Source organism: Falco biarmicus, chromosome 7 (assembly GCF_023638135.1).
Source record: "Falco biarmicus isolate bFalBia1 chromosome 7, bFalBia1.pri, whole genome shotgun sequence".
NCBI classification, from domain to species: Eukaryota; Metazoa; Chordata; class Aves; order Falconiformes; family Falconidae; genus Falco; species Falco biarmicus.
The window spans coordinates 43,343,015-43,364,504 of NC_079294.1; the positions used below are offsets into that span (position 1 = coordinate 43,343,015).

Sequence of the window (21,490 nt, forward strand, 5' to 3'; positions counted from 1 at the left end):
CCAGGCCTGAGAACCTGGTTGTATATTTAGATGCCCCCTACTGTCATTTTCGATCTGTTTGCTGAAAGGTCTGTGGGCTTCTGCATTCATCAGTTATCTCCTTGATGTGAGTTCTCTTAAAAACTTTCCCCTTCTCTCCCTGCCCTCTGTGCCTTTCCAGCACATCAGCCGCAGTGCCATGCTGTCAGATGCGGCTTTGCCCGGTAAAAGTGCTTTCCTCCCAGGCAGGTGTTTTCTCTGCACGGTGCTAATGCTCCTGACAGCTCAACAGCAGTCCCTGTCCCACCAGCTCACCATCATGCCATCTGTGTGGATGAAGCCTCTTCTTTAGCCCCTAAACTTGCCAAATCTGTGCTTTCCTTGTTTCTTGGATCAGCTCATATTCATCTTTGAGTGGATTCTTCAACCTCATCGTTCCCTTCCTTCACAATCAAGAAATCTCTCTCTGGGTCTATGTCTGTGTGTAACAATATAGGAGATCCAATCAAAAAAAGAGTAAGGGACTGTAAATAACCATATCTCCATTGTATAGCTAGATAACTTGGGGCCAGCAGTATCTAAGTATCTAAGTATCCAAGTATCCAAGGTCATAAAGAAAGTTTGTGTCAGACCCTGCAATTATATCCAGTTTTGCTGTATCCCAGACCCTTGTCTTAGTCATTAGAACACCCATAACAGCTCTTTTCTACACTTCTGCTTGCATGTACTAATGAATGCTTTTCTTTCAATTTCTAACAATTTCTGTCATGAACCCTTCATTGTGTACTGAGATTCAGTCTGACAAAACCATGTTTTCCCTTTACTAAAGCAATGGGAGCATGTACTTCTGATGAGATTTGGCTTCTTCAGCTAATGGACCAGCAAAGTTTTTCTGTTTCTGAATTTTCCTTAATTCTTGAAATCAGCACTGAGACAAGTTCATTTGAATGACATTTATCTGCTGATAAATTGGGATCATGAGTATAAAATCCAGACTTCTTACATCAGTCTGAACATACCAGACATACTCTAGGTCAGTATTTGGAAAAATCTGTCACAGGCAGCTTATGGGGCAAGACTGGATTTTATACGCATGACTTATACTCTAGTTTTAGCATAGGAATATCTGAAGCTTGTATCGGTGACTCACTTGTTAAAATATTGAATCTTGAAGCAAGGAAATAATCTTGCTGATTGTGTTTCTGTGCTTTCTAGTATGTGTCATGGAAAAAAACTGGCTGTCATGCCAGACTTTGCCTCTGCGGAATCTGGTCATATTCCTTTAGCACCTGTTGATTAACAAATTACCTGAAACTCCCTCCCTTGCTTTTAATTACTAAGCATGATTGAAACCTCTGTAGGTATTTCTAATAGTTGCTGGAATGCTGAGATAGCGCATATTTAACTGTTCTGGCCTGCTGGGCTGGAAGAACCCACAAGCAGTCATTTGTTTACATGAAGATTCCCGTTTTGATGAATTTTTTGATGAACCCACAGATGGAGGGTGCTCTATCTGCTAACATCCTGATGTTAGAGCTGCACTGCTTTTCCAGAGCTCCTTCAGGACCGGCTAGTTTTTGTCATTTGGGTCCCTCAAGCACCTTTTCTAATACAGAGATAATGCAAAGCCTCTTACAGCCTGAAGGAAATGTCAAATAGGTGGGATTATGTTTCAGTGAAAGGCCAAAGTAGCAGTGTTATGGACACTGGGAGACTCTGATGGGTCATGGTCTTGTGGCAAATACAGGTTGAAAACAATGTATGAGCTACTCAGTGGAACTGCATGGAGTTAGATGACACCTCTCCAGCCAGGCTTTCTCTCTGAGACCCCAGAGGGCAGAGGTAGCCATCGTGGTGGATATGGATGGTGGTGCAGGAGGGCAGTCAAGCAGAGGGAAAGAGGGCATGGCGTGGTACCACAGGTATCTGTGCTATGAGCTCATCTGCAGAGGAGTTTGGCTGAGGTCTCACCTTCAAGCCATGGGATTTGATGGATTGGATTGGGCTGGTGAAGACATGTAAGGGACCCAGGGTAAGCCATGCTCCTTTAGTCACCTTGTCGATGCTGCATGTCAGCATCCCCCCATGTCAGTCAAGGAAAGCAAGAGCTCTGCTGACGTGGAGAATATATATCTGATGCCAGTTACATCAGCTCTGTCTGAACTGCCAGGCACGTTGTAGCAGAAATGCAGGATTTCAGCAACCCTGTTCAAGGTTCATGAGCTTTTCAAAAGAGTTGCCAACCCAGGCCAGTGCTGTTTGCAGTAGAACTGAGTGGAAAATGGTGTGGAAGGAATCTAAATCAGCAAGTTAGGATTGTATTTCTGGACTGGAAAAAGAACATTTGCCTTGTGATTTCCCAGCTCAAACTCTATGTAGACATCGCTCAATTTTTTTTTCATTATTCCTGTAATTTAATTGTGGGATTTACTCCTTGAAAAAAACCAAAGCCAAACAAAACCAAAACACCACAACAACCTTTCAGTTCTGTTACTCAAAAGAAAATTTGTTAGCAGGATATGTGCACTTATTAAATTAGAATGTTTATTAGTTGCTCATTTATTCCTTGAAGTTGAGAGGAAGTTTTCTCTTTCTCACCTTTCCCAACCTGTTCTGTCTGGGAAAGCTGATAGCATCTCACTTTTTAACTGCAGTTTCTCATCCTGTTTTTAGCAGACACAATGGCTGCAAATGAAAGGTGACCACAGAGGGAGTGGCTAAAATGTCATTGTTGTACATTGTTGTACAGGCTGATGATTATTAGTCACAGTATATATTGGGAAAGGCTATTCGTAATTTTATGTGCCACAAGGACAGTTTGTTTTTGCTCTAAGCCCACTAAATTGCTGTTTCAGCTGGATATTTGTTGCAGCTTGCTTCATTACAAAGTCTTTGGTCATCTGGATAGCATTTCTGTGGCACGGGTGAGAAGTCACGGTAGTAGCTCTAAAGCTTTATTAGGAAGAAAGTTCTACTGTTACTGTTTAGTATGGGATAGACTATGATGGGATGACAGGATACTTGTTAGAAATGCCAAAACTTTAATTTTATTCTTTTTTGGTCATCTTTTCTACTCACATTATATATAAAGTCCCTTTCAGTAGAGGCTCTACATATGTAAGGTATCATAAGCAAAATATGTATGGGAACAACCTCTTCTAGCTTTCCCTTCCAACGGAAATCATTTAGTAGTTAAGCTTAACATCTTCTGAAATGCTGCATGCATATGGGTGTGGAATTGAACATGCTTGGAGCTCTCTGAAATGTTTCTCATGCTGCTATTAATATACGCACTTTACTAACAACTTGCATTATTGACATTGTTGTCCGTTGTACTCATATAAAAAATAATGGTTTTGTGTAATTCTCAGCAATATGATACAGCCATAACTCATGTAGTGAAATCTGGTTCAAAAAGGGACTGAAGACCTCATTGTTCAGTGGAATACATAATCTGCTGACTGCTCTGTTCAATTTGGGCTTCAGACTGTAAACTCCTGGGTCAGGTTTTTTATAATCTTGGTGTGAGCTGACTGATTGAAGCACAGACAATGGAAGGGCAAGCCAAAGGCTCCAGATTTTACTGGCATATTGTTATATTAGATTCCCAATTTTAATTTACTGAAAAAACCCCGTGTTTATCCCATGAGATGGGGAAGAAGAACTCAAAATTGTGATTTTAATGGTGACAGGTGGTAGTCTTGAGTTTGCAGTGCCTTGAAACAGAGAGCTAAGATATATGAACCAACCCATTGTCCCAGGGCAGTGCTAATTTCCAGGCCATCAATGCTGTGGTTCCCAGTTCCCATCTACGAGGGTGCACTGTAAAATACAGGAGAGAGAGGTGACCCCAGCCCTTTCTGAATAAAGCAGAGATTGGCATGCCCATGGTGACAGCATTCCCCCTTTGCACTACTGATGTGGCCTTTTTTCTGAAGAAATGGCAAGATGTACTGCTTTGGGGATAGATCCTGTTTTGCTTCTGGAGGTGTAAAAGAGACTTCCTACCTTGGGGTGAGAGTGGGGAAGGAAAGATGTGGCTTGCACAGCCCTAGAATTTTTCCTTAAACTATTTTTTAATTAAAAAAAAAAAGCACTTTCTGAGACATAAATTGACTATAAATGTCTATTTTGAAAATTGTGGCAGATTTTACCCTTTTGATAATTTCACATTTAAAGAAAATATTTAAATTATTGAAATGATTTTTTTTTCTAATTTAGGCTAACTCAAAGTATCAGTATGAAATAGCTTGATTTAGTCCAAGCATTTTTTATGGCTGCCCTCTGAAAAATGTTAGGCATCTAATTTATTCAACTAATTCAAACTAGGAAACCTGCCAAATTCCTGCAAATTTTCTGGCAACAGGAAAGGATTATGCTCTGGCTTCTCTAAAGTCTAGTGTTGTTTTTATTTAGCCTGCTCATAGCTTTAGATAGTGGACAACTTGTAGTATTGACTGATGGTTTCTTTAGCAATGGGTTAATTTTGGCATATTTGAGGTAATAGGACTCTCTGGGCAGAAAAGTAGGCAATGACACACAGCTCACTGGAAGGATAATTCTTTGATGTCTTCTAGGACCCAAATGGGAGAGAACTGGCCTCACCCACAGGCCAACCCATACTCAGCCAAGCTGTGTGCTCCATTGTACTTTTTCCTGGTGCTAACGGGCTGTGTGAAGGAGGATGCCATATTCCTTACCCTGATTCCAGACTTTCTTTTGCACTGGCCAAGGCAGAGGCTTGCGTGCGGCTGCAGCAATGTTCTCTCTTACCTCTGCAGGTTTCTGTCCGAAGGGGGTCCCTGATGGCCAAAGGAGTCATGACATTATCATACATAAATACACACTTTTGAGACTATGTTGACACACTGACGTTTCATGGTCTTAAATAACACTTACCTGGCATGTTCTTCTTTGATGCTAGCACAGTCATTCTGATTACGGCAGACTTCTGCCTATGAAATGCCAATAAAGAGAGTTTGGATTATTAACACTGCCTGGTAACAGCAGGATTTTTAATACCCTGCTCTAACGTAGCTAGCAAACTCCTGTTTAAGAGGCAATCTTTTCTCCTAATCCAATTTATGACTTGTTATGTATAATTTGTAAATGGCCAACACCATCTTAGGTACTTTACAGACATAGTTTATAGCATTATTTTTTAACTGCATTGAATTTACCTTGATGCTAAGCAGATAATCCACTATTATGCAACTACTTTTCCAAACTTATTTATCAAAGCTAAAGAAGACTCATATTTACTTTTTGATGTGCTTCTACAGGTTCCCACGTGCTGATCTGAATTTTTGGTTTGTTCCAAATTTGAAAGAAAAAAAGGGAACTATCAATAAGAGGTATGATTTGCTTCTGCATTTGTGTGTGCAGATCCATCCAGTGTAATGTCCCTGGGTTTTTTTCCCTTGTACATGAATATTTACACTTAATGAAAGCTTCAGTTTCAGTCTATATAGAAGATGTATTTGCACCAAAGTATCCACTTATCAAGTATGCACCCAAAAATGGCACTTGTAAACAGGCATTTCATAGAATCATAGTATCATAGAATGGTTTGGCTTAGAAGGGACCTTAAAAATCATCTAGTTGCAACCCTCCTGCCATGGGCAGGGACACCTTCCACTATTTCCTCATTGCAGTTCAATTTCTAGGTACACAGACAGTTGCTTAAAAAGGCAGTTGGCTGCCTGGAATGGTTCTCTGATGGTAAGTGATGAATTCATTGTTTGAATGCACAAGTCTCAGAATACAAGAGCTGCAGACAAGCAGAGTTGTGTTTTCACTGGAATATTTGCCTGTGCTTACACCCTCAAGTGATGGAGGCCTTTACTTGTTCAGCACAGAATATAACCAGTGCTTCATAAAAAAAGGGTTTCTACTTAAATGACTTCCCTGAACAGATTATTCTGTGTTCAGACTGTGACTGATTAGCATTGCACTAGTTATCTGGGGGACAAGTTGCTCTTGTGAAGTGATCCTGATTGACAGAAGCTGTAAAACAGGTATAAAAAATCTGGACTGACATGAAAGAGGTATGATGGGAGCACCTATTTGCCACTCATTATAGCACAAGAACTCAGGATAAACTGAAATGTTTAGGCTATTTTTAAACTTTTTCACTTGCTACCCAACTAAACTGTGATACACCCAAACCACTGGACAGTATGGATCTTGAAAGCATACAGAGATCAAAAACTGATTAAACAAACGGATAGATAAAAAGTCTGCTAGTGTCTATGAGCCTTCATCTGATTAAATCCTTAAGTTGCAGATTGCTAGAAACTAGGAGGCCACATGTATTTTTACCTTGCTTACATCCCTCCTGAAAGCACTCACTGTTCAGCTGTGCATCTTCAAGCGGTGTGCTGGCAGTGGGAGATGTTCAGCACGGAGTAGCTGCTCACAGCTTCCAGTGATTTGCTGATGAGAGACTTCCTCAACTGGCTGTGGCTTCTGGATCTTTGTACTCAATATTCTTGGACTTTCCCTCTGCTAATTTCTGGGTGGATTTTCTAAGCTACAGTATTTGTGCTTTCTGCTGTCCTCATGTACTAAGAATTGTACCAGGCACGGACCCTGGGATGGTACCCAGGAAAGCCATGGGGTCTCTGACACTTAGGGATCAAGGCTTAGCTGCAAAGTGCTGTCTCTGAACAGCAGGGATGTGATTGCACAGAGATACGTTCAGGTGTTTGCTAAGCTGGTTTACTGCGTAATAGATCCCAAAGCCTTTTCTTCGCTGAATGTTCTTCCCAAAGCTTTTAAAACTACATTTTATTGATGAATGCCATGAAAAGATGCAGAAAAAAAAACAACCCAACAATCCCCCAACCCTCTCACCACCGCCACCACCACCAAAAAACCCGCAAACCACCCCCCAAAGATACCCCAACCAAAACACCAAAGGAAAACAGATGGAAAATCAGGCTAAGCTGCTGGAATGTGGCAGCTCCTCGACGATTTCTTTTTCCTTGGGTGCCCCCTCGTGTTCACCTCTAGTGTAGCCAAGTGCGTTTGGACTGGCACAGGCGAAAAATACCCACTTGCTATCACCTTATAAGGTTAATCCATTTCCAAATCCTTTGTTCCCCCTCTATCTAATATCCCTATGACTTCATAGCCAAAGAATCCATGTGCAAATCTGCAGGTTGAATGCACAGTTTACGCCTTACCTTGGACAGTCCAAACCCATAGAAGGCTTCCTCTGCCTGTGTTTTGTCCCACGTTATGTGCATATTCAAACATCTCGGGAGACTTCATCAACACTTTTAGGTCTGATTTTAAGAGGAGCAATTCCAGCTGAAATGCCAGAGAGATGAGGATGCTCACAGCAGCTGATTGGATCAAGGGATTGAATTTGTGCCTCTAACTGAAAGTTATTTGTTCCACAGGCTGGTGTGTGGGGAAGAAGGTGAGCTACAACCACAAAGCCAGAGAGTCTCTGGCTTTTCTGTCATATGACACTCAAGCATCTGCTTCAAATCATAGTATTTATAGAAGAGGATCCATCTCTTGTGGAAGTATAGTAATGTGTCGTCATCTTGCTCTAATATATTCACTGCTGTGCTGTTCACATTCACAGGAGCAGAGTGGGATTCCCTTGCACTCCAGTCTGAATTTGTACAACTCATTTGTGTTCTTCCTACTGTTGTATGGGCAGTAGAAAAAAAAAATCTGCTTTTCAAGCAAACGAGAACAGTTCTTCTCTTTGAAACCTCAACAACCGAATGTCAAATGCACACCCACGGGTGAATTACATTCGGGGTTCCTGGAGACACAGCAGGAAGGAAATCTGTTGGTCTGGGCTAACAGACATCCTGATCACCGCTTTTTGTCACACTTAGGAGTGAAAATAGGAGGTATGAAATGTGAGAGAGCAGGTGAAATGGAAAACGGGTCCTTTCCTCCTCTTAACCAAAAGGGCAAAATATTGCAGGGATCGTAGTTTTGTCAACACAAATTTTTAATCGATCAGGTCTTCTTGTCAGGCTTCAGACAATTCACAAAAAGGTAAATTTTGTTAGCCTAAGTGAGCTGAGTTATGGGTTATTCTTTCAGCAGGCTGGATGGTATTGGTCAAAAAAAAAAAAAGGTTGTGTGTGTGTTTTCTTTTTCTTAAATCACAAAAAGTTAACCCTCTTGCAAGCAGGAGACAAAGATCTTGCAGAGGTGAAAAACGACTTACATTTTGGCTGGTAGAAAATGGTCCTACAGAAATGTTTGAAATATTTATGGGGTATTGTATAAGAAAGCTTTCATGAGTGGGAGGCCAAGGGCTTCACTCTTCAGGACTGGAAACCCATCTTCTCTTATCAGCACTAACCTCACCTTGTAAGAAGATGAAAATTAAAACACACGTCCTTCTTCAATATGACACTAAATGAGGGTTTTTTTCCCAGCGGCTGTATATTTTACTCTCACTAGGGCCCTCTGCTGCTCACATTCAAAGTGAAAACCTCCAAACTTGTTCGGGATTCCCAGGAAAGACTTGTACCGCTTAAACCAACCAAAACACCAAGAATTTTGGAAGGGATGTAAAACTTAGGTCCTCATGGATCAGGACTACATTAGTTTCTAAGTGAGTCAAGAAGAAACTTTTTAACTGAAAGATATTTCAAAACTGCTTGCTGCACGATTTCTTGTGCCTGTGCTAGCCTCTGTCAGGAGCACTGTATACGACGTTGCAGCTGATCTGGGTTGACAGGTGTTGATTAAAATCTTCTGATACTCAAGGGACTTTGCTGAGAGAGGAAAATAATTTATTTCATGATTTTTTCTCCTCCTATTATTGCTAAAATATTGGTTTATCAGGGTATCATTTCCCCTGATATTATCTGCACAGTGTATAATTTTGTGAGATCATGCTTGGCTGCTCTGGCACTCATTACATCACTCGCAGTAGGAGGAACTTCAGGAAGGATGCAAACTTTCAGAAGTGGAAGGAATCTGAAAAACCCCAAAGTTCCAATTTTCACAAATTGTCTCTGACAACAGAATAAAAAGGACAATAAGAAAGAAGCCAAACTGTGTATGTAGTGGCACAATCTCCATTATGGTATTGCTATTTTCCTTTGGCAAAAGCCCAGAATATGCAGATTTTTAGGCATATGATGTAATGTCATGACTATGAGAGACTCAACTTTCTGAATGGAACATAGCTTTACTATGTGCCCCATTTTTTTTTTTTTACTTATTTAATTTTTTACACATTTACTTATTGCCTCTAAATGAGCCTCAGCAAGTCATTTTGTACCATGCCTCTGGTCAGTTTGTAGATCTGTGTGGGATACGTGGCTGCATCTGAGTCATTTGGTGGAACACAGACACTGACAGGGAATTTGTAAGGTGAACATTTCTGCTTCTGCATTAACTGACTCGTGTATTTCAAAAGCTGACAGACTGAAGTCTATACAGACATCCACCTCCTTTTCTGCTTAGTTTCCTTCCCATCTGTGGCATGGCGCATGAATTTACTACATGCGGGTTGAGCGCTAAAGTGAGCAATAACTTTCTTGCATGAAAACTGAGTTCTTTGACTCAGGAACTAATAACCCAGAGAGTTACAAAGCACTAGACCCTAATGATATGTCACCTTTGTTATGCAGAACTCAAAGTGCTTTACTGAAACCCATTCATTATGCCACACAAAACTTTCATCTAAGTATTACAGAATGATCGATTATGTTTGATTGATGAAATAATTTTTGAAGCGTAACAAACATTATATCCTTGAAATGCAAGTATCAGTGTTGTAGCCCCAGTTTTATTTTCAGGGAACGCAGGAATTAGCCTACAGAAGTTGAAACCATGAGGGCCATGTTTTTCACTGTATGCCATGTATTTTTACACAACTTTTAATTATTACAGGGTGTCAGAAATAATGTAACATTCAGCCGCAGTGCAGACCTCGTTTGTTAAAAGTCAAACCACCTAAACTGGAAGGACAACGATCGGCAGAACAGAGGCGTTCTCACCTGTATCACTCAGAAACCATGGTGTGAATTTATTAACTCACACGAGGTTAGGTAAGAAGTCTGGGGGGAAATGACTGAATACTGGGCAAATTTTCTGGGAATCCTGGTGTTCTACACTGGCACCGCTGACCCGGAGAGGCCGCGGGCCCGGTTTTGCAGCAGAGGCGCTGGCGGACGCTCCCCGCGGCAGCACCGCACTGCCATGGCGCCGCAAACACCGCGCTCCCGCTGGGCGCGGGGCCCGCAGCCACCCCCGGGCAGCGCCTCCCGAGCCATCCCCGCTTCCCCACGGCCCCCTCCCCCTCAGGAGCTCAGCGCTGCCCGGGCCGCGGCTCCCTGACGGCCCTCCCCGCCGTGGGGGGCAAGCGAGGGCCCGCTGGGTCGGAGCTCCCGGCTTGGCCTTTGGGAGCCCGCTCCGAGCCTTTGGGCCCCGCTCCGGTGCCCGGTCTGGCCGCGTTAACCGGTGTCCACCGCACTCGTCGCGGTCACGCCTGGAGCGCGGTGGCGGCCAGGTGCGGTTCGCGGCCGTTTATCTGGGGGTGCAGGAGGGAGCCCCGCGGGGAGGGCCGGGCCGGGCCGGGGAGCCGCCGCCGCTCTCTGACAGACAGGGGGCGGGGCAGGGCCGGGCCCGCTGCCGGCGGTGAGGCGGGGGCCGCTGCGGAGGGGCGGGGCGCGGCAGACGAAGTCTCGCGAGAGCGGGCGGGGCCGGCCGCCGCCGCGCTCCTCCCCCTGCCGGTCCCGGCGAGAGAGGCCTGCGTTGAGGCCGTGCTGTACCGCGCCGGCCGGCCGGCGGTAGCGGCAGGGAGGCAGCGGCGGGCCGGGGCCCGGCCCGGGGCGCTAGTCAGGATGCCGGGCGGGCGGGTGTGCGCCGCTTGCGGCTGCTCGGAGATCGAGGTGGACGCGGCGCGCGGGGACGCGGTGTGCACGGGCTGCGGCTCGGTGCTGGAGGACAACATCATCGTCTCCGAGGTGCAGTTCGTGGAGAACAGCGGCGGCGGCTCCTCCGCCGTGGGGCAGTTTGTGTCGCTGGATGGTGAGCGCCGCCGGGCCGGGGCGGGCCGCACGTGCGCCGGGCCGGGGGGGGTGTGGCGGGGGCCGGGGGCCACGGGCCGGGGCGTGGGGAGGGGTGGCCGGGGGACGCGGGCCGGTGCGTGGGGAGAGGCGGCCGGAGGGTCCGGGGGACGCGGGTCGGTGCGTGGGGAGGGGCGGCCGGGGGACACGGGGGGCACGGGCCGGTGTGTGGGGTGAAGGTGTGAGGGGAATAAGGAGCGGTGTATGGAGAGAGATCGTTGAGGGGACAGGGGAAGGAGCGGTGGGGGCCAGGGACGTGGCGTGAGGGGGGACAGTGCTGTAGGGGCTGCGGGGGACGGGGACGGTGCAGGGGGTGAGGATGCTGTGCCGAAGGGCAGGGTTAGGGATGGCGCGGGGGGTATGGGTACTGGGGGTGGGGACAGTGTATAGGGAAAAGGGTGCTGGGCAAATGGGGTGCAGGGCGGGTGCCCGGCGACAGGGTGCTGTGCAGGGTGCTGTGGGGCACAGGGTGCGTGGGAAAGTGTGTTGTGCCAGGGAGGGATGGGGTGGTGCCTGTGGGAGATGCTGGTGCTGCACAAGGTGGAAATGGGAGACAGGTGGTGCAAGGTGAGACCGAAACGGAGGGGGGGGGGGGGGGGGAAGATGTGCGAGGTGGGAGAGATGCTCTGTGTGTGACAGGAGTAAGTGCCTGAGGGACTGGAGCTCCCATGCTGCTGGCCTCAGAGTGGAAGGACTGGGTGCACAGGGAATGGGAAGGTATATCAAATTTGGGGTAGAGGACAGGTGAGTTGGGTGTTTGAGTAGGGGGAGTATGGGGAGGCACAGAGGCAGTGTGATGGAGGAGAAACAGGCTGGATCTGAAGGGTCAAGAGTCTGCTTCTGTGACCTAGATGGGTTGGGGTGTTTGTGTGAATGCCCTGGACGATAAGGCCTGTGTACTTGGAAAAAGGCCATATGAAGAGGACTCGGTGTTTGGAAGGGAAGGAAAGCGGTTGTGGGGAATGCGTATAAGGAGGAAGAAATATAAGAAGCATGGGAAGGAGCTTAGCAGTGAAACAAGGGGGCTGATGGACTGTATGGCTGTGGGGAAAGAGCAGTTGTGCGTGGAGAGGGCAGCACTGCATACTGGAGTTTGGGAGTTTACTGTAGGCTAGGATTTGTCTAATGGCATTCCTGTCTTCCGACTCAGAGTGCTGGCATTGCCTCTTTTTTATAGCTTGTGAGCAGTTCTTGTATCCTTCACTTTTTCCTGTAGTGATGTGGAGACCACATTTTTAAGGGCTTATACTGCTTTTTCTCTCCCACCCAAAATTATGCAGGACAGATGGCATGCAAGCTAGAGCGGATTTTGGGATGCCTTTTTCCTATGAAAAAAATGTCAAAAGGAAAAGAGATAAGTGCACCATACTGAGGCTGCTTCTTCTTCTGGATGAATTGCACAGTACTTTCTTAAGTTCCTTTAAGGGACCCTTTCCCTTTTGTGCAAGTCCTGAGATGCTGCTGTTGGTTAATCTTTTTTTGATGGCTAGTGCATTAATCCTTTGCTCTTGTATAGCTAGTTAGTTACCTGTCATATGTTACTCTGAAAAGTAATTCTAGCATCTGTGAAGACAGATAAGCACCATGAGGACAGGTGGGTGTGTAAAAGCAAAAACATAATCGGAGCACATTCTCGCATGCCTATGGTGGCTGTATCTGGCTGGCACAAGGTGTGATTGCAGGGGCTTCGCTGTACGTTCATACTGTGACCTTCTAGTCTAGCAAGTCCCCATGTGCATTAATGTATGTATTTTGGTGAAGTGTTGTTTGTAGAAACAATAGAACAGGACTTTCAAAACAAGTTGCTAAGTTACTGCAAGGATGAGTATGGGGCCCTGTTCACATAGTAAATATTTTAGGGAAATTTGGATATGGTTGTTTTATGCTGGTATAATTCTTTGTTTCAAAACAGATGCTTCTATTGTAAATATTTTTTTTTACTTGACTTAAACTGAGTGATGCAAGCTAATCTGAAGAGATGTATTTGTGCTGCAGTAACAGTGTCTTCATGATGTCTGCTTGTCATCTTAAACTTATGACACTGATTTAAGCCCTTAGGAGCAGGGAGAAAAGCCCTTTCCTGTGTAAGCAAGACAGAATTTGTATCTAAGTGTTGTGCTGGCTGGAGAATTTCCAATGGAACGTATATTTCTTTTAAGTCAGAAAACATGTACTTGCTGAAAGCAGCACTGTCTAGTAAGCTATAGCTTTCAGCGACTTCTGATTAAGTAAGCAGGTTTCCATTGAAGTTACCTGATTTTAACACTTTTTTTCCTGTCGTCTTTGTTGACTCTTTAGGTCTGTGGTTCTGAGGGATCCCCTGTGTATGAAATGCCTTGGGCTGAGGCTCCTCGGACTGCAGTTTGGTCATCACGGGCAGTGATGTGTGGAGCATTTGCAGTGTCAGAGGTGCCCAGGCTATTGTTCTTGAGACCCTGGCCCCTGGTCAGTAGGGCTGGGTGACTCAGATTGTTGTCCAGGTTTTGCAAAGTGTGAGGGTTGCCAGGTTCTCTGTTGCAGAGCTGGGAGTTGAATGGGACTCTTGGTGTCTATGGAGTTCAGAGCTCCTGGCTGTGCAACGAGATTCCCCAAACCCTTCAAAGATCCATGAGGGCTTCTATTTGTGTGCTAATATATGTTGAATAGTTATAGATGCCTTTATTCATAACTTTTTAATCTTCATAATAAAGAGCCAAAAGGGAGTAGAAAACATGGAGATACTGTTGCTGACTTCTTGGTACATCTAGCAAACCTTTTTGTTTTGCCAAGCTGCATGTAAAGGATGCAAGATTCTGAATTTGTTTGCTGAAGGAAGGAAGGGTCTCCTGCGCTTTTCTGTATTGAAGTGGCCTGTCTAGATCATGCCAAGTGCTTGCTAATAAGCCCAGCAACCTCACTGTAAAACATGGGAAACCCCTTCTTTTGTTCTCTCAGGGTTGAAAGAATGTGTGGGGCCACACTTAAGTTTTCCCAGGCGGTATTTTCATTCATCTATCAGTGTGCCTAGTGTAGGAAGCCACAACCTCAACACTGATTTCTTTCACAGAGAAGTTTGGTGTAGCCAGTGTTTTCCAGTGCAGGTGTGTGAGTCTTGTTTCTTTCTGTTTTGACAATTTTAACAACCGAGCATTGGTGTGCTGCGAAAGTGTAGGTTTGTGCATGGATATGAGGGAGAGATCTTGCTTTGCTACTGCATGAAGGTTGGGGTAAATGCAGGCTACGAGTTTGTTGGGCAAAAGGGTAGAAGCAGTGACGGGCAAAATAGGTGGCTGTACAGGTAAATATGGGGGAAGAATGTTTTTTTGGCAAAGTGGTGCGCCTTGTGGATCTTTTGGAGCTTTCTAAAGAAGTCAGTAAGTGGACCAAGCAGATTGCTGGATCTGTGAAGGGAGGTCAGCAAGATCTTTCACCAGAAGCTTTTAAAGAATCTGAGCTGTAGTGAATAAGGGAATAAGGGAGGGTCCTTACAGAGCAGAGTAACTACTCAAATTGTAAGAAATGTAGACTACAAATAAATAATAAGTCTCCTGAAGGAGATGCCAGTGAAGTTCAATAGAATCTGAGCTGATGATCTGGAAAACAAGTGAATGGCGAGTTAAAGGTTTTCTGGCAACACTTAAGTTATTTGGGTTATTAAAGACTGTAGAAAGACCTGTTGCTCTTAGTAGCTGGGTAGTAGGATAGCAGGTGGGATCAAGAGTTGCAGTGAGAGTTAGGATTGTTCCTTTCTTCCACATATGGGATGGTCGTATCTGGACTGGCTAGTATAACTTGGGAAGGAGATCCCTAGGTCTTAATGGATAATTCTGTAAAAACGTTCAGCTCAACATTCATTTGCAGTACAAAAAAAACAGAGTGGTGAGGGGAATGTTAGAAGTTATCAGGAAAAGAATATGACAGCATGTATGTATACTGTTAGGTATCCTCAGCACTATCTGCAATTTAAATGCTGTGTGCAGTTCTAGTGTGTTTATCTCTTTTTCTTCCCCTTCCTCAAGAAAATCTCTAACAGAACTAGGAAAAAAAAAGATCAGGAGAGAAAGATGGGGTGATTAAGAGGAGTGCTTCTTGAAGAGCTTCTCAGAATGACTGAATAGACTCAGCCTCTTCAGACTGGAAAAGATGATTGAATGGGGACGTAGTAGAGGTCTGTAAATACAGTGGAATAGCGTGGTAAGGATGAGCAATTGTTCAGTATCACACAATGCAAAAACCAGGGAGCACTGAGAAATCTAGCAGCTGGCTTATTTTAAAGGTAGCACGTAGGAAGTTCAGAAGCATTAGGAGGGGTTTTGTTTGTTTTTTGTTGGGTGTCATGTTGTGCTGTGTCTGTCGTGCCTCTACCCCCTGAAAAAAAATAAATGAAATTGTGAGTCTTAAATTGTGGATGTTAAAAGTTTACATGAGTTGGAAAAGGATTGAGCAAATGGAATAAAAATGTGTCACAGCCATTAAAAAAAAAAGCTACTATTTCTGGTTCAGGAAATCTTTGAGCCACAGATCTCTAGACTCTGGGAAATTATATGAAAGAACTATTGTGACAAGCTTTCCTACTATGTTTTGTGTTCACTTGTAGGCAGGTATATTAACAGACTTCACCGTTCAGGGGTGGGATACTGGACTAGATAGTTTTTTGACCTTTGGCACAGCTGCTCTTTTGAGTCTTCAGAGGAAGATCATGTTCTTTGAGCTCGAGAGAGCTGCTTTTGAGGGCTTTGACCATTCTTTTAAAACTGGTCCAAGAATCAGAGGGCTATGGTTTTGCAGCGTGAAGTTTAGTAGGTGTCCCTATGAATTAATACTGGGGTTTTGTGGGGTTTTTTTTCAGCTTGTGTTTTGGAAAGCGGTGAGCACAAAACTCTTCTGACTTCGACAATTATATAGATATGTTCCCGCTCTTGAAAATGCTTAGCTAATTCTTCTGACCTCCTTGTGAGAAGTAGGTAGTAGCCACATTTACAGTTGTGAGAGTCTGATAAAGTGTCCAGAAATCCAGACTGCAAGGTGAAGACTTGTTTAGAGTAAGGTTTATGAAGTTGTGTATGCAGTACTTTGTAATAAGGACATCTTCCCTGGTGGTAGTTGGGGCATATAAAAGAGCATAGTGGTCCTATAGAAATACACAAAGGGGGAGCTAGGCCACCCCAGTCCTGATGAGATGCCCTTTGGAGATGGGCATGACTTCACTGGTGGTGGTATGCTGAGACAGGTGTCTTTGTTAGCATGTTCTTGATGGAAATGCCAGATATGATTGCAGGCTAGCCTGATCCCAATCGCATAATTCCTTTTAATGCTGTCTGTCTTGGGGAGTGGCAGGTCATCTCTTGTTGTGAGGCACCTGTGACTTGCTGGGTCACGAGCTGGTAAGTTCTTTCACTTGCAAGGGAGTACCCTCTTCGTGCTCTAGAAGGGGCTTACTGTGTATCTTTCTATTGATCTTCTGAGAGGAAAGTCCTCACAAAGCACAAGCTAGTGAAAGCTTTAATAGGCCCTGTACTGGTCCAGTTAGTTATAATTCAATTCTGTTGCAAGTGGTCACAGTCCAGCCTCAACACTTAACTAAGTATGGTATTCTCTTGAAGCCTGTGAAGGCCCTGCGTTGAAATTGAGTTTCTGAGCCTAACTAATTTGACCCTGGGTAAGTCAGATATGAGTGGAAAAGGGTTGTTACGCATATTTGAGCTTCAAGGAACTCTGCTAATTGCACAGAAAGTGTTTGAGGCCTGTGCTTTTCCTAGCTGAGTCTAGTTTTGAAGAGTAACTATCCACCTTATAATTGATAGCCAGCTCAGACCATCTCAAACTAGCTGAAAGAGGTTGTTCTTTGTGACTACTTGTCAAATTTGAGAGCATTTGAATTAAAATTCCTCATTCTGCTGATTGGAATGAATGCATCTTGTGGGTTTTTTTTTTTCTTCATACATAAGTTCTTAACCGGCTCCTATCGATCGTAACATTTGAACACCTCCCAGCATGAAGTACCGCGATACAGGGTCTAAGAGTGAGCTATGTTTCTCCCTCTCCATTACACTGTAATTGCATCCTGGAAGACTTGAGTTCCGAGACCTTTGCCAGTCTGCACTTGTTTGATGGCTGCTGCTTTTGTAGAAAGGGAAGTTGTGAGTTGTGTGCCATGTTTGAAGATGGTGAATTCTCTGATCACTCTTTCACTGTGCCTGGGTGGGAGCCGCCCCCCTGTCTTGTGGTAGTTGTTGGGAGAAACTGTTTTTACAAGTAGTTTCCCTGAGGCTGACAGGAGAAGAAACAAGTACAAAGCTGAAGAGAGTAAGAGGAGGAAAGCTGAACATGGAGCAAACATTGATAGTCCAGATGTCTCTTCAGGTTTTTGTTTAAAGAAGATGAGAAAATGGAAGTCTAGGGCTTCTGACACTAATCAAAGAAGAAGAAAACAGCCCCACCTGAGAATGCTGATGTACAGGCAGTGCAGCAGCAAGCTGGAAGGCATAACAGAAAACACAGCATGAGAAAATGGCACCACGAGGCATACCAAGCTTGTGATCGTGAAACATGAGCTTGTGATCCTGAAACATATATGTGGGGAAGCTCAGCTGCTGTTGTTCTAGAAATTGCCTTTAAATGCTTGGTAGTAAGTTGAGAAAAACAGCATCTGATAAGCTTCTTGGGCACAAACCATAAGGCAATCTGGAAACCTACCCTTTGAGGTGAAGGGTATCTCTGCGTGCGGTCTGGTGGCAGGAGAGCTGGCTGCTTTGCCAGGCACTGCTGTCCCTTGCTGTCCGTGACCAGCTTCTTGCTGGGGCTCCCCCAACCCTGCCCATGGCCCAAGACCCCATGTCAGACCCTCAGGGACATCAGCCCCTGCCCCAGTGATTCTGCAGCAGAGCTGGTCTGGTCTTCAGTACTCCACAGCCCTGCCCTGCCTGGCCATGGGTCCTGCCAAGCCAGGCCTGTGTCCCACCTGGCCTCATCCCTATCCCTATGGCCCTGTCCACCTGTCTCAGGGCCGTGTCTGATGCGGTTCCCCTTGCTGGGCCTGATCCTGACCCCCACGTGCAGGCTGACATCCTGCCTGGCTTCAGCCCATCCCTGGACCCACAAAGGTGCTCAGTGCCCTGGGCTGCAGCTGCCCCATCCTGCTACAGAGTTCAGGGTCACATTTCTAGTAAAAAATCAGGATTATTTTTCAGAAGTGTTTAGCTAACTCTTAATTAGCATGTGTCTTCCCCAACCAGCTGTCTATCTTTACAAAACCAATAGTATCCCTGTAGTTTTGAGACCTCTGTTGCCCTCTGAGGTTTGTCTGAAACTGGGCAGAGAGGAAAGGGATGGGCAGCGTTGCTCTGTACACTGTTTTCCCTCTGGAAAGCAAGGTGAAAACTGAAGGTTAGCATAACGAAATGCAGCCTCTGCAGGCTGAGGCAACAGAACTGTGGGGTGGAGAAGACAAGTTGGTGGAGCTAGGGGCATTTATCAACTCCAGATAAGACCTACAGGATACTTCATCCTTAAATGCATGTCATGGAAAGCCTCACTAGGAGGGTTATGGAGTAGCCTGGCCACTGAAGTGGGATCCTTGCCCCACGGGACTCACCCTGCCTTTGGGGTCTGAGGTGGGTGAGCATCACTGGTGTGTCTGTGTGAGACTGAACAGTGTGACTGTCTTGAAACAGATTTACTGTTTTATGGTTGATTGCTTGGAATTTCTTTTTTTTTTGGTGGCTTTTGGTTAAAAAATATGTAATAAACTAAATTAAAAATGCCTGTTCTTTTCTTTCAATGCTAAGCTGGCATTTGTTATTTGAGATTTATAGTAACAGATGTGAATTAGTCTTTTACCTTACTCTTACTCAGTGACTTAAGTCAGGAGATTTTAGGTCAGTCACAAATATATAGTCATAGTTGCGTGGATGGGAGGCTGCAGCGGGCATTGACAGCATTAGTCCAATTTCAGCACTGAGTCAGGACCACATATAGCTCATGGCTCTTGTACAGCATGACATAAATTAGGACCTTCATCTCCAAATGTGTATGAGTTTGCAAGATACTGATTTGAGGCTGTTGGGAAGAATGTTTCTTGCGGAAAGTTGTTAGCTTTTGCTCATAAGGAGAAAGGAAAGTTGTGAACTAGTAGCCCTTAACACACCGAGTGTTTGTTAAAACTTCTGGTTCAGGAGGCACCACAACATTTATATTATAGGCTGCTTCAAATATTAGAGTATCAAGGAAAAGTTTCTTCCTTCTCATACAATTCTTTCATTGCAAGTAAATTATAAGCAACTTACTACAGTGACCCATTTGCACTGCCATGATTGCTGAATGTGTACTCTTAACTCTGCAGTTATTGCAGACAAATTTAATGTATCTTCTTCTTTAGTAAAGCTGTGGTATGCTCAATTTTTCAGGTGTGCCTGTGGAAGCTTACTGAAATATTTTGTATATGCTACTTTATCCTAAAAAAACTCTTTATGTTTTCACATCATAGAGCGTGAACTACATTGACCTTAAGTGCAGAACTTGACTGTAGTTTGCCTTGATATAAGTATTTCAGCCTTTTGGAGTTTGTGAAAATGGAAAGTTTCAAAAAATAAAAAAAAAGGTCAGCAAACTGGAAAGAAGAGAGGGATTAGGTACAGGGAGGAAAAAGCTTCCATAAAATTTCAGCTAAGCTTACTAGCCATTGATCTGTGCTTTTTTTTTCCTCTAGAACTTTTTAAGGTGGATAATTACTGTCACAGTGCTAGTGAGATAGTTTGGTAAAGAGGATGAGCTCTGTGTTTGTATCAGTTCTGTGTCTTTGGCTGGTCAGTTGTTACCTACAATAAAGGGTTCTTCTGTATTTTTGAATAATGCAGAAGTGGAAGGAGTGGTGGGTTTGTTTTTAATTGGTAGTTATTAATTAGTTTGCATGTAGGATGTATTGATAGGCCAAATCCTGACATAAAGTACAGTGCAGCCTCGAACAGTCCTGAAATGGGTTCCTGTAGTAATGCACACACTAAAATTGAAATGAAAGTGCTAGGTTCTGAAAAGTAAAAGTAATGTTAATGTCAGCAAAATTCCTCATACTTGTGATGCAGATTTCTAGATAGCACTAATTCACTGATAACTTTAAATTATGTAGAGTGGCCATGATGTAATTTGCAACACAGAAGAAAGTATGGGTATGCTGGATTTGCAGACTTTTTGGGAAATCCTGAAGAACATTTACCTGTTTTAGTGTATGCTAGGTTTTCTTATTAAAAAAAAAATCTATAAACATGCTGTGTTGGGAAGGAAGAGGGGAAACTTGCATCTACTTAATGCAAAAAATAATAATCTGCTATACATTTTAGTGAGAGGGACTGAATCCATTTTTGCTTCTGTAATCCTCCAGGTGGCAATCCTGTGTCAGCTAAGCGTATCATGGATTTTTTCTGGCATTGAGTCGTTTATATGCTGTCCTCGTGATGGCAACAAATGCTTGATTGAAGTGCTGCAGAATGTACCGCTGTCAGTTGTGAAAATGCTGAATTGAGCACGTAACTTGGATGCAGACTGGTTTCATAGAATTGTGCAGCCCTAAACTCGGGTGTGGTAGACGCAAGAGTATATTTATCTCTTTGGTTGGTAGTTATGAAAATAAGGCCATAGCTAGCTAGCTATGGTGGAGTTGATAAAAAGTTTGTGTAAGTTTATTCACCAGTACCATTTCAGCAGGCTGGGGTGTGTGCAGATCTGTTAACTTCCCTGTAAAAATGACTGAGAAAAGAATTATTTCAGTTACAGACTTCAGTAGTTTTGTGCGTTCAGAAAACTTTAAACACATCATTTTGCTTTTGTAGGCATGAATTGTAATGGGGACATTTACTTAATCTCCTTGTGACTTTCATAGTCTAACTTAAGTAGGAAGCTCATTTTTTTCCTCTTAGATTATCTAGTCTACCCTGACTATGAAACCGTTGGTGTTACATAATCTGCATTCTTTATCAGACTCGGATTTTATGCTTGGTCTGTAAATACGTGGGGTTTAAATTGGAGAGTTTTCTCCTACATTGTCCTGAAGAAAGGGCTGGTTTTGATTTCACAGGCAAGGATTTTGGTAGGATCAGTCCTGTCAAATAGATACGCTTCAGTTCAACGTGCAAGCAGCTTCATTCCCTGTCTTTACTTCCTCATTTATGTAGAGGAGACAAAATCCGTCATGATGGGACTGAATCTGTTTCTTCTCCAGGTGTTGAATCTGAAACTCAGCATGTCACTAGCTCTCAGAAAAATGCCCTTTAAGCTGCAGATGCCCGAGTGACTGCCCTTTGCCTCTTCTGTGTGGAGGGATGTGATACGTGCTGTTCCTGCTAGCTGTCGGTTTTTTTGTTGCTGTTCAAGGTTACCACAGACTTCAAGCTTTGCTTGCTCCATTTACTGCTTGAGGAATGTTTTTGTAGAGAAGCAGTGATGTGACTCCCTTCGTTAGTGAGTTGTTAGAGCAAAAC

The 21,490-nt window shown here is 44.2% G+C and overlaps 1 protein-coding gene across 1 annotated transcript in view; it reads left to right on the top strand.

Annotated features, from left to right (window-relative positions):
- Positions 1-10,683: 10,683 nt before the first annotated feature.
- BRF1 (BRF1 RNA polymerase III transcription initiation factor subunit) overlaps positions 10,684-21,490 on the top strand; it is a 175,625-nt gene continuing 164,818 nt past the window's right edge. The window contains exon 1 of the mRNA XM_056344999.1: positions 10,684-11,001. Coding sequence (XP_056200974.1) covers positions 10,815-11,001 — 187 coding nt within the window. The 5' untranslated portion in view covers positions 10,684-10,814. The remainder of the gene's footprint in view (positions 11,002-21,490) is intronic.